This window comes from Erigeron canadensis, chromosome 8, assembly GCF_010389155.1.
Source record: "Erigeron canadensis isolate Cc75 chromosome 8, C_canadensis_v1, whole genome shotgun sequence".
NCBI classification, from domain to species: Eukaryota; Viridiplantae; Streptophyta; class Magnoliopsida; order Asterales; family Asteraceae; genus Erigeron; species Erigeron canadensis.
Window position 1 is genome coordinate 23,687,428 of NC_057768.1, and position 13,629 is coordinate 23,701,056.

Genomic DNA, 13,629 nt, shown 5'->3' on the forward strand with positions numbered 1-13,629 from the left:
CGTGACTTTCGAATAACACATATCTATGATTTGCTCTTGGTATTTCTTCTGTTTTTAAAAACGCATCGTACCATACACATACAAGATAATTGAAGTCCCGCTAATGCGGGACATGTAAAGTACTAGTTATAAATTAAAACTTCTCAATAACACCAGGTAATCTTTAATGTTGTTATATAGTTGATAAAAAATTTTAATCTACTAGTATTAGCTAAAAATTATAATGAGACACTGACACAAGGATTATCAGAGACCATAATCACCCATCCCCATTTTTTGAGTTTCAATTCCCATTATTCCCATCTCCAGGCCCATCTCCACTCGGTAATGATGTTGTGGCCCATTCACTTCCCATTATTCCCATGTCCGGGCCCATCTCCATCAGGTAATGAAGTTGTGGCCCATATCCGTCCCCAGCAGATACTAAGGATTCCTAACTAGAAATCGGGGATTTTTTCCCCCTATTATTAGGCAAGCCAATATATAGTTAAGTATAATCTGGACATAACCAGACTAGCTCTAGCATTGATACATAACATATACTTATACTAAATAAATATAATTAAATCAAAAACTCTAGCAGTGATATGGCTCAGGATCATAATCTGCCCATAACCAAACCATCATGTCATCTCCATCATTTTGACACCCAAGTTCCATATCATTATCATATGAAGTACAACACCCTAAAACTTCCGATGAACTCAAGCTCGATATATCGTCTTGTGTCACGTTCTTTTTAACATGTTCAACACTTGTATCCGCTAAAATCTTTTGTGTTTGCTCATCATCATAAAAGTTTAAAACCCCATCTGTATCCATATCCCCATTTCCCAAAAAACAACTAATATCCATTGATTCATCATCTTGGAATCCTGATTCAGCTGGTCCCATTTCTTGATTTTCTGTTTCAATAATGTCAACAGAAACTGAACCACTTCCCATTGTCTGATTATCCTTTTTTTCTTTTTGTAGGGAAGATTTACTACTAGTTGGTGGTGATGGAGACTTGATAGAATGAGCCACCTTGTTATTCTTGTTATAGTTTTTAGCAATCCTTTTGCTAACACGACCTGTTTTTCGGTTCGTTTGAGCTTTGTTGTTTGTTATGTCGATTGAGGTTATTGTTGGGTTGTCTTTAACTCGCATAAATCTGTAGGTTTGGCGGCACAAGTGTGAGTTCCAGTAGTTCTTGATCTCGTTATCTGTTCGCCCTGGTAAATAGCTAGCAATCACAGACCATCTGCGAAAATTAAAGGATCATACATTAGAGATACGTCCATAGTTGTTAGACTCTTTCAAGTAACGAGTCAAGTCTTACAACTCAAGTCAAATTTTACTGCAAAAACGAGACGATTATTACGAGTCGAGTCAAACTACAACAATGAACCAATAGTTGTTGTAGTTTGATATTATCGTTATTGTTATATAAATATATAACCTATTTAAAACAAGTTCGCATGAACAGTGTCTTATCATTTTTATATCATTTGGTACACGTCTTTAAGCATAGGCTAAGTTAATATTGGTGTATCAGGTGCATATATAAAACACTGCAGCCAGGTTGTAATTAGTAAAATGGGCCAAAATCAAGTTTTTAGGATGATTTTAGGGTTTCTAGACGATTTTCTCATAAAGTTATTATTTTTATCTTCCATCAAATTTTCAATTTTGTATTTTGTCAGCTAAATTTTATATTTTAAAATTTACGGTACATATTTTAATTATGTTATTTTTCTTTTGAACCGACGAGGACAATTAACATGTTAAAGTTCCCAAAACCATATTCAAGTCTATTGTCTATTATTATCCCGGTCAAATGGCCGGGTATAATGCTACTATCATATATTATTATATTTATGGTTATATCATATTCAATTCTGTGTTATTTATGTATTTTTGATACTTTTATTGCGAGTTTGTGGATAAATCGTATATTTTGATTCAAAACTATCCAATACATAATATTTTGATAAATATATGAAGCTAATCAACTTAAAATATTTTGTTTCTAAATATTTTATATACATAATTATATTATTTTAAGTTATATATTAAAATATTTTGACTCTTACCATTCGAGTCATGATTCAAGTTACAACTAAAAAAAAAAAGATTTTCACACTATACAAATTAATTAGTTAATTCTACGCAATTTTAAAAAGTGCATCGAATTTTGTTGAATCGTTCGCTTTTAGGGAGGGGAGGTACCATTTTTTTTTTACTCCTCCCGACTTTTTTTCTATTTGTACGGAATGTCTCGTCACCCCTTCTCACCCATCCCCACCTTTTCTTATTTTTTTAATTTTCTATTTCCTTCCAATAAAAACTAATATTTCATTAAACGAAAATAAAACTAATATTTTTATAATCTCTAAACTATTACAGTATATAATACTAATATCCAATACATAATATTTTGATAAATGTATGAAGATAATCAACTTAAAAAATTTTTTTTCTAAATATTTCATATATATAATTATATTATTATACATTAAAATACTTTGACTCTTACAATTTAAGTCACGATTCAAGTTACAAGTAAAAAAAATATAGATTTTCACACTATAACAAATTGATTAGTCAATTCTATGCAATTTTAAAAAGTGCATCGAATTTTGTTGAATCGTTTGCACTTAGGGAGGGGAGGTACCATTTTTTTACTCCTCCCGACTTTTTTTTTCTATTTGTACAGAATGTCTCGCCATCCCTTCTCACCTATCCCCATCTTTTCTTATTTTTTTAATTTTCTATTTCTTTCAAATAAAAACTAATATTTCATTAAATAAAAATAAAACTAAAATTTTTATAATCTCTAAACTATAACAGTATATAATACTAATAAATAATAATAATAATAATAATAATAATAATAATAATAATAATATTTAAAGTTAGATAGTGGCAAGTTATTATCTATTAACTAATCTACCAATAAACTAAAACTGGATTGTGATATTCTTTGAACGACATATAACATTTCTTTTGATCGACACGTGTCATTTTTGGTTTATTGATATTTATATTTATTATTTTGAGTTAATCTATCTATGAAAATATCCTAATTATTATCAAATGTATAACTTATATCCATTGACTACGTATAACTAAAATAAAACTTTAAACAACACATGTATACACGGTTAAAAAAGATTTACACCCTTCTCATGATCTAATTAGATATGGATTAAAAAACCGATTCCTATCCTAATTCTAAATTTATTAGTAATATAACTACATATCTAATATTAAAAAAATATTATTAAAACTTCAATATAAATAAGGGAGTCTGACATCAGGGGAATTCAAATTCGTATGTACCGTACGTTCAAGAAACATCCTCATTAATCCTTCATAACATTTGGTTTACATGTTTTTGTTTTTTTTATTTACTATGTGTTATATTTGTTGTATGGAAGTTATTAATATGTTTTTTTTATATACTATTGTTACTTTTGTTGTATTGAAGTTATTAATAATTATTTCATTGTCTATTTTATATACTAAGATTACATAATTTTATGTTTCTATATTTAAGCAAAGGTTTATGAATTTATGTTTGCATTAATTTTAGTTTGTATGATATATTTGAATACTAACTTTTCTGATTAATTAATGAAACACGTTGACGGTGTATTTGTGTGGATATTATTTTTTCTAAGGGAAACACTATCGTTTTCGATCTATTAATTGATATAATTTTTTTTTATCATTGATATGTTAGATGATGTACTGGTGAGCTCTTTCTATTTTTTTCTATCGTTATTATTATTGGTATTGGTATACAGTATATAATGTTATAACCTTTACTTATTTTAGATCAATTGCTAGAAAAAATCATTGTTAAACTCTTTCAAATCTTTTTTCTTGGTTATTATTATTGGTAGATTGGTTATTATAATTATAATATCTTAATTATGCAAAAATTTGATATGTGTTTCCTTCAGAACCATATTGGTTTCATGAATTAACTTCTTCTTTGTGTTTCTTTGATACCATATTGTGGATTTTCATAAAGTATACAATTTTTCTATGTTTTTTTTAACGTCTATGTTTTATTTATTGATAATAATTTTATCTATAAAACTCAATTTTTATATATAGATATATGTTATGGCTTTATAGGTTCGGATTTGGTAAATAGGTTTTTATGGATTTATTTTGTAATAGATAACTAGATGGGTTTAGTTGTCTACATAATTAAAAGCATGTTTAATCTAAATCTTCATGTTTTCTTTTAGTTATATGTTACGAGTATAATTTTTGATGTTACTGATCAAACATAATAGATAGATACAGTATGCATGTTTCAAGTTGCATTTCACTTAAAAAATAACATTTAAATATAAATAGTTATGAGACAACCGTGCATCACGCACGAGTATTAGTACTAATACTATTATATAAAAATCTATCTAAATGCATCACATTGACCGTTTGACATATGACATATCTCACTTTCTATATTTTATCCTTTTTTTTTTCATTCGCCAGAAAAAATTAACACTGGCCCAAAAAAGTAAAGCATGCCATATATTCCACCTTTCATACCATTTCCATAACTTTATTCCCTTTATCAATCTTTCTATGTATCTTTCTATCCCTTCAACCATCACCAGCATAAACAATGGCAGCAGCAATGGGTAGAAAAAAACGGAGGAAACAGAAAAACACAAAAGGAAAGAAAAAAAATATAAGGAAGAAGAAAAATGAATTAGGGAATGAAAAAAGAGAAAAATAAAAAAATTTCTTTTTACATATACTCAACTTTATTTAAATATTTCACAAACTGATATGTAACACGTGACTAAATCTAATAATATTTTAAATCTTAGATGCATTATAATAAATCTATACTACTTATATAAACAAACTACATTTTCCCCATTCAACTCTCTACCTTTGAATTACCTACTATACCCTCAACATTTAAACTACCTCCACACATCTTATCCTTAAAATTCCGAGATTACCCTTAATAAAAAAAAAACCTACAATTAACTCAAACCCCTATTATTATATAATCCCCATTAACTCTAAAATTATTGCTGAAGGTATTGCTATGGATAAGAAAAAATTTATAACTCACGAAATTATGAACCAATTATGTCCTTTGTATATTCGTATTAAATTTTAATCTTTGACTATTTATTTTTTTTAATTGCCTTGGTCTTCTCCCCTACAATTTTAAGTGGTTATTTTTCATGGTTAGTGTTTGCACTTCATTATTTTTTACACCTAATCCGCGACTTATTTTTAAAATGATATATACGGTTAGATTCTGCATTGACACATCTCATGAAAGTAAACTGAACGTTATAAACCGTTACAGTGTCTAAAGCGTTATAGACCGTCGTCGTTGCAACGCCCGGGCACCACTCTAGTCTTGATAAACTAAGACTAACGTGAATAAATTTAACATTTTTCAACTATAGATTTAATATTTATACTTTTTCTCAACAAAGAAAATAAGTGACCTATTTTGAGGGCTGATTCTAGTTGGATTTTAATTCAACCATCATGTAATACCATCGCTAGGTATCAAAGTCGCAAATTCATAAACACAAGACGCCTGTGAACTAAACACATTTTTGAGTTCTTCCATTCCACACGGATTATTAGGGAGTTTTCTTCTACTAAATATTAGGTGAAAGGGCTTTCTAACATGAACTTATTTAAAACAAAATAGTCAAGACCTTTCGTTATAATATTCGATTGTAGAAACTAAAGATTTGACCAATGACATAATAAAAACATTATTTGAATTTTTTTTCCGAACATTCAGTCGGTATGCGACATCAGGGAAACCCCACCGTATAATGGTGAAGTCTTGCACGTACTCTAGACAACGAGATATTGACCATGGACCGTTACAAATATTCGGAGGACAAAACCCCAAGACTTGCCAAGTTGCCATCCCTAAGGATGAAACTCATGACCTTGGGTAAATGGGATGCCAAAGATTTGACCAATGACATATTAAAAACATTATTTAAAATTTTTTTTCGAACATTCAGTCGGTATGTAACATCAGAGAAACCTCACCGTATAATGGTGAAGCCTTGCACGTACCCTAGACAACGAGATGTTGATCACGGGCTATTAGAAGTATTCGGAAGAAAAAACCCCAAGACTTGTCATCCCTAACGATAGAACTCAAGATCTTTAGTAAAATCTGTGATGCCTAGTTATCATTTGCACATTATTTGAATTAAATATGATGATTTGACAAATGTGATTGCTGATAATTATTACATGCATTAATTGGTGGTATGTATTGTGGTATTGATAGTTGTGATGGATGATAATAATGTGAAATGAAGTCATATTTATTCGGCAAAATAATTGTTAAATCGTTATCTTTACATTTTAACAAATAGTAATAAGATTTTTAATTTAGTCACTAGACAATACACTAACATATATGGACAGATGATTTAGGAAAGGGAAACAAAGTCTGGTTTAATTAACAACTTTCTGTTAGGACATATACTTGATATATATATATATATATATAGGGGAACACTCCGGTGAGAACACTCTTAAAATAAGAACGGTGAGAACACCTTAAAAACATTATTTTGATGCATTAAAAGTCCATAAAACTAACATATTGCATAACTAATTATCATTATTTAAGTGTTTAACAACACATTCATCCGTCAAAATCAATATAATCATGTTTTTTGTTTTGTGCATCCATCTTGGATGCATATTCATCAAAATGATGCATCCAACAAAAAATGTGATTTTTTCGATTTTGATGAATCAATGTGTTGTTAAACACTTAAATAATGATAATTAGTTATGCACTATGTCAGTTTTATGGACTTTTAATGCATCAAAATGATGATTTTATGGTGTTCTCACTGTTCTTATTTTAAAACTGTTCTTATTTGATTGTCCCCCTATATATATATATATATATATATATGTTACGAAAATCAATAATCCTTTTTTGACTTTTTTTAGTTGATATCAAATTATCTTTCCCATATATATATATATATATATATATACACGTTAGTTTTTATGGTCCTTGTACTCCTCCCGTGATTTTGGACTCTCTTCTCCAAGAGTGTCTAGGACACATTACTTTCTTTACCTATATCTAAGTCTGCGTACAACTTTTAGCCACCAATTTAAAGCCGGAAATTAAATACATGAGTAGAATATTTATTGTGACAGTTCATCATTCACCAACCAAGTAAAATCCCAATTAATTTTTGATGTAATCAGTTCAATGTATCAGGAAATAATCATTGAATTTGACAAAAATGAAAATTCTTTTAAAAAGTTGATGAGATTTGTATCGCAGTAGGGTATTACTTTTGTCGATTATAGAACATCGAGCTACTTTTGTCGTCGACTTATTTCGACATTTTCTTTTAAAGTATTATTATTAGTACATTAAAATGTATCTATACTAGCTAGGCTAGCTATTAAATGACATTATTATGAGCCTAAATGCCTAATATAAGTCAAACACATTGTATAATTAGGGTTCATAACATAGTTGATTTGGTAACAAAAATAAAATAACCATCCCATTTCAAATACGATCTACAGATAACATCCTAATATTTTTACCAAATGAGTAGAGAACTGAGGTTGGAATATCTTTAGGTACAAATATATCTATACTCCGTTATAAAAATTATCCACCCGCTAAAAATAGAAAGTGTTACATAATAGTTATATGAAAATACAAAATTATTCTTAATAAACACCCCTTGTGGAAAGGATTATTAGAAATTACCAAATTTGTCCATAATGATATAACTTACATTCTAAATCCTTATCTTGGTAATTTATATTTTAAATCATTATCTTATAATATATTTCCACTATTTTTTTACATCAACTTATACCACTCGACACACCAATTGTCGATGTTATCACCACCCGTCACCAACACCACTAAACCGCCGTCGTCACTACCCCGCCGCGTTGCGTGGATACCATGCTCGTATATGTTGAAGATGACCAAGGAAATGTTAAAAAAAACATAACTAAGAGATATTCTAATTAATTAGATTATGCACATTTGAGTAAAAATCTTGTCTTCTCTACTTACGGGTAACTTGAATAAAAGAAAACTATATTTGTTTAGCCGTTTACATGGTAAAAAATTGTCTAAAATGATACTTATCAATAATTAATGACTTGATAGGGAAGTGACTTTAAAAAGAAAAAGGTATGGCAAAATTGAATGGGACAAGAAAAAAATTTCAAAGACTTGAAAAGAATAGAAAAAAATTTTTTTAAAAATTTAAAGGTCAAGATTTAAAAGTAATCTTTAAATCTTAACCCTTGATTTAAATTAAAGGGTCAAGATCATCAACTTCATCTGTAAAGTTGCTTTCAACTTTAGAGGAGCTCAATCCAAAACGACCTATCAATAAGCAATGACTTGGTACGTAAATTACTTTAAAAAGAAATAGGTATGACAGAATTGAATGGGACAAGAAAAAAAAAATTCAAAGATTTGAAAAGACTCGGAAAAAATAAAAATTTTGGAAATTCTAGAAAAATAACTTCAATATAATACATAATAGTACTGAGTAAATAGTTTCTATAACTCCTTGATTTTCTTTGGACTTTGATGATGTATTTAGTATTGCTTGAGTCGGTGTAGTTAAAATATGTATAGTTTTTAATGTAAATTTAGTTTGTTGGTATTAAAGTAAAACAAACAATACAAGATTTTGACCCTTATATCATGGTTAAATTCATGTACAAAGATTCACGAAGCAATTGATGTACGATGAATTTTATGATGCACGGTGATTATCACTGAAGAAAAACCTATTGTTTTATTTGTTTTACTTTAATACTTATTTTATTTTATCTAAAACTTTATGGTGGCGGCTTTGGAGATTTGCGATGGTGTTAAGTAAAAGGTTCAAATCTTTAACTTTGGTTGTTTAATAAGAGTTGAACATGAGAATGGTTAAATAGGGACAAAAATACAATCAAGATTATTCAAATTGTTTCATGAGTTTTGTGGCCGGATCTTTGTGGTGGTGGTATTGGGGTGGCCGAAAAATTTGTATGTTGTTTTTGATTTTCCGATGATGTGATTATATACTAGTGATGTTGATGATGAGCTGACGTTACCATAGGGAATATGTGATTATGGCATCCCAAATCTGTAATGGCTAAAGGGTAGTCGGATTTAGGTGGTGTCGGCGGTAGGATGGTCGGAGGTTATGAAGATGGAACCCAGAAATATATATATATATATATATATATTATATTTTGGTATTTTGTATAGAGACATGACTTGAGATTTCTATGTAATTCATAAATGAAATAAAATAAAAGAGAATTACATTCAAAATACTTTTTGATCGGCTACTTACACGAGACCCCACAATAGTAATTTTAGCCGTTTTCATACCCTCAAATAGAACTTTTTTTGTTGGAGCCCTAGAAAAAGGTTTCAGTGACAAGTTGAAGGACTTTACAAGTAATTAGCCCTAACTTTAACTAATCTTTTTATATACATATCTATATGTACACTCTATTATAACTAATTAGCCTTCCATTTTAAATAAATTAAACACTTTTTCAAATATCCTTAAAATACCTCTAATCACTCCTAACACATTAAACATATAATTATGTCTCTCTTTCTCACACATACATACATCACCACCGTCATTACATCACCACTGTCATCACGCTGCTACCGCCGCACGCCACCAAGACCCTTTACCGGCTTACCGCCACACCACCAACACCATTATACTTTCGTATCGCACGAGTACCCTCATAGTTTAATTTGAAGTCAAATTTTCAAGAAAAAGCTAAAAGCGCGCAGGCAGCGTGGAGCTCGTCAATAATCTTAAAGGATTTTGTTATGCTCCTAAGAAATGCATTTAACAATTCTTTCGATCATCAATCTTCCCATGTAGAACATAATTGAAGGAAAGACATTGAAATGTGAAGTAAATAATTAAGGTACGTACGTAGTATAAACTAATTTCAGTGGAAAATTTTATCTTAATTATTTCTACAGATGGATCGGAAGGATTTGAACAAACCTATTTCCAAGGGATCCATGTAACTTGACGATGATTTCTTCCTCTTCCGTAGTTATATTCCCTCTCTTCAAGTCCTCTCTCAGATAATTGATCCATCTCAATCTGCAACTCTTTCCGCACCTTAAAAGTCCTAATTAATGATCGACGCAAACTTAACACGTTACAATCACTACTTAGTAATTAATTAGATATACACATGATGTTCATAAGTAAGTGTGTTTATATCATTACGTACATGTGCTTCATTTTATATCTTTTAGCAATCACAACTAGCTAGGTACATAACAAACAATCAAATGTCATATTGATGATATACATTTATCTAATATAACTTATATTAATGTAGAGAACTTACATAGGGCTTTTTTTCATAATAATTAAGAAAAATAAAGGTTTGTGTTAAGCAATTATGACAACATAAACTCATTAGAAAAATTAATACCATTTCTATCATGTTATTTCTACAAAAGATAGATACATCATCATGCATGTATACCTGCATTCTTAGGTAAAGATCTCCAAGAACCCTCACCATTAGCTTGAATGTATTCGATCAATCTCTCGTCTTCTTCAGCAGTCCACCTCCCTCTTTTTAGCCCTTCTTTTTCACAACAAGGTGCTCTTCCCATTTTTTTCACTATGGTTTTTGGTGGGTGTGTTTTTTGTTTTTTGTTTTTTGTTTTTTTTTTTTTTTCCTGTTAAATGATGACTTGTAGTAAGTTGTCATACATAAAAAACCATATATATATGCACTCAAGGTTTATTTGGTGAAATTAATTTTGCTCATATATAAATACTGACAAAGAAAATTACTTTATGGTAGTATTAAATAAGTGCCGAGAAGATAGTACAATAATGCACCAAAACAATAAAAATTAAGCAAATCAAAATTATTGCCGATGGTCAGCCCAGCTAGTCAAAAGCATTTCCGGTTTTATTCAAGGTCTTGAGTTCGATCTTTAAAGATAATAAAAACATGAGATTTTTCACTTACTGTTCGGAAAAAAAATCAAAATTGTTTAAGGTTGGCCAATTTAATAAAAGCTCATGACTATTGCGAAAAATATTAGCCTATGTTGATGGAGGTTTTTTTTTTCTTGTCCCATTTTATAGAATATAGCACGAGTACGGCAAACAATATTGCATTTGTTCACATTTTTAGATGAGTGTGAATAAATTAAAAATTTTGTCACGCTTTTTAGTGTGTAGAAGTATATTGAATTAAAAGTATATGGAAATTTCTCCACACTAAAAAGTGTGTATAAATAAAAGTTCACACTTTTTAGTGTGAACTTTCATAGTTATTTTGTCACACCTCATTTGTTCACGATAACTTTTTTAGTTACCGTGGACAAATGGAGTGTGACAAAATAATTATGAAAGTTCACACTAAAAAGTGTGAACTTTTATTTCTAGACACTTTTTAGTGTGAAGAAATTTCCACACACTTTTAATTCAATATATTTCTACACACTAAAAAGCGTGACAAAATTATTAATTTGTTCACACTCACCTAAAAATGTGAACAAATGCAATATGATTTGTAGTGGAGGTTATTAACCCTAAACCTTTTAGTAGATTTTAGTTTGTATAGTCTATTAGTCTCTTTGTACCTCTAGACTATTTTGTGTGTAATCTCTGATACATTGTTAGTTGGTTATTATTTTTAAATATTGTCATTCTTTTGCGTTCCAAGAATAGACTTTTAGCAATGTTAAAGATTCAATTCCAGGTGTATTTAGAAGATGATAATCTTTACTTATTTTGATCATACATCATTAAATATGAATTAAGATGTTGATCATACATCATTAAATATGAATTAAGATGTTGTCCTATACAATTTATGTAAAATATGTTTGATTGGGTACAATTAAAAATAAATGATGCAGATCCTATTAAAATAATTTGGAAATATTTGGGGTAGTTTAGTAAAAATAATGAAACTTTTAATTAGCCATTAGAAAAAATTATAATAGTATTTCTCATTATAGCTCAATGGTTGAGTACCAACTTTTTATGTTAATTAAAGGTCTCGAGTTCGAGTTGAGAAAGACATTTAAAGGATTTTTATAAATAAAGTCCTTTAGTGAAACATGTTTGAGTCCTGCAGAGGGGCAGAGTTTTACTCCAATAAAATGTCGTGCCTTCGGGCGCTTTAGTTGGGGGGTTTCTCCTCCTACTAGGTATTGAGGGTGAGGGGGCTCTCTAGCGCAAACTCGGTTAAGACAACGTAAGTTAAATCTCCTGTTGTGAACAAATAATCCACATCTTTAAATATATATATATATATATATATATAATAAAAGCAAATGCATCTAAAAGATCACTTAGCATGGCTAAGTTAATGCGACTCTGGTAAAGACGGTCGTCAAACAAAGACACCACCTTAATTGATAAACTTTCAATCTTTCACACAAAACTCTTGATAAAAGGATGGAATAACTAATTAAACTGAAGGGTGGAATATCTCTAAATGCATGTACAATGACTAGTTATTCATGATTTACCTACAAATTAAGTGTTATGTTAGAGACATCAACTTTAACATCAATCTGTCTTAGGTGTAAACGGTTTCAACCCATCTTAGGTGTAAACAGTCTTACCTTAGTCTTACGTAACAAGCTGCCCTAGTTGTCAAAACGGGTATGCGACTGAATTAAACTGAAAGGCATTAAAATAGTTACGTCTGTACCGGCCGTTACATTTACTATGTACTAGCTTTATTTAAAGAGCATAAAACGTTAAAATGAAAAGAAAAAGGGAGTAAGATAATTTTCCCATAATAAAGATACATGAAATGCGGTTATTACTTATCAGTATGATATCATCGAACTCATTATAAAAAATTCTTTTCATGAGAAGATAACGCATTAATCGTATTCTCAGATATCGACATATCTTATTATTTTGGTAAACCTACCAAACTATAGAAGTACTCTTAAGTCTTAAGTACACATTGCTAAAATGTGGTATTCCTATTTACGTTTTCGGTTACTCCCGTATAAAGTACAAATTTTAACCTAATAAATTATATATTTTCTCATTTTTACTATTCTCTACCTTTTTATTTTTAATCCAAAATGATTGTCTACTTTCCACCAAAATCCATTCATTGATAAATCATTTGTATAATGTACCATTAATTAATGGGTATACTTAAATTTTCTTAATAAAATCCTACTTAGATTTCGCTCAGTGTAAAAAAAAAATATTTCGCTTAGTGTAAAAAAAAAAAAAGAGAGAGAGAGAGAAGAACATTGCTAGTTTCATTTGTTTGTCAATCTTTTGAAAACAAAGTTTATGTATATATTTAAATATTTAATTGATAGTCGCTCACGGGGCACAGATTCATAGCTAGCAAGTACAGAATCAATCTAAGTTAAGAAAAGTGAAGGTTTTGCGTATTCAAATGATCTTGTTGGCATTGTACATGGTAGCGTGTACAATTTAAGGATTTAGACTGTGACTTTTTTTTTTTTTTTATATTTTTAAAGGCGAATTAGATGTGACTTATCAGTCTTCAATACATTCGCACTTAGGTAGGAAGGAATACACGTCGGGTAAGGCATCGGGT

The 13,629-nt window shown here is 29.6% G+C and overlaps 1 protein-coding gene across 1 annotated transcript; it reads right to left on the reverse strand.

Moving 5' to 3' along the window:
* Positions 1-434: 434 nt before the first annotated feature.
* Positions 435-10,823, reverse strand: LOC122578070 (myb-related protein 308-like). The gene is made up of 3 exons (XM_043749940.1): positions 10,549-10,823; positions 10,053-10,182; positions 435-1,243 (listed from the first exon to the last, which is right to left on the reverse strand). The coding sequence occupies exons 1-3, from the start codon at positions 10,679-10,681 to the stop codon at positions 577-579; spliced, it is 930 nt and encodes a 309-aa protein (XP_043605875.1). The 5' UTR covers positions 10,682-10,823; the 3' UTR covers positions 435-576.
* Positions 10,824-13,629: the final 2,806 nt, after the last annotated feature.

Excerpts from the sequence above, each read along its gene's own strand:
- LOC122578070 (XM_043749940.1), bottom strand. The coding sequence starts at position 10,681 with ATGGGAAGAGCACCTTGTTGTGAAAAAGAAGGGCTAAAAAGAGGGAGG. Across the intron at positions 10,183-10,548 it reads ATCTTTACCTAAGAATGCAG|GACTTTTAAGGTGCGGAAAG; the intron begins GTATACATGCAT and ends ATCATTAATTAG. Across the intron at positions 1,244-10,052 it reads CATGGATCCCTTGGAAATAG|ATGGTCTGTGATTGCTAGCT; the intron begins GTTTGTTCAAAT and ends TAATTTTCGCAG.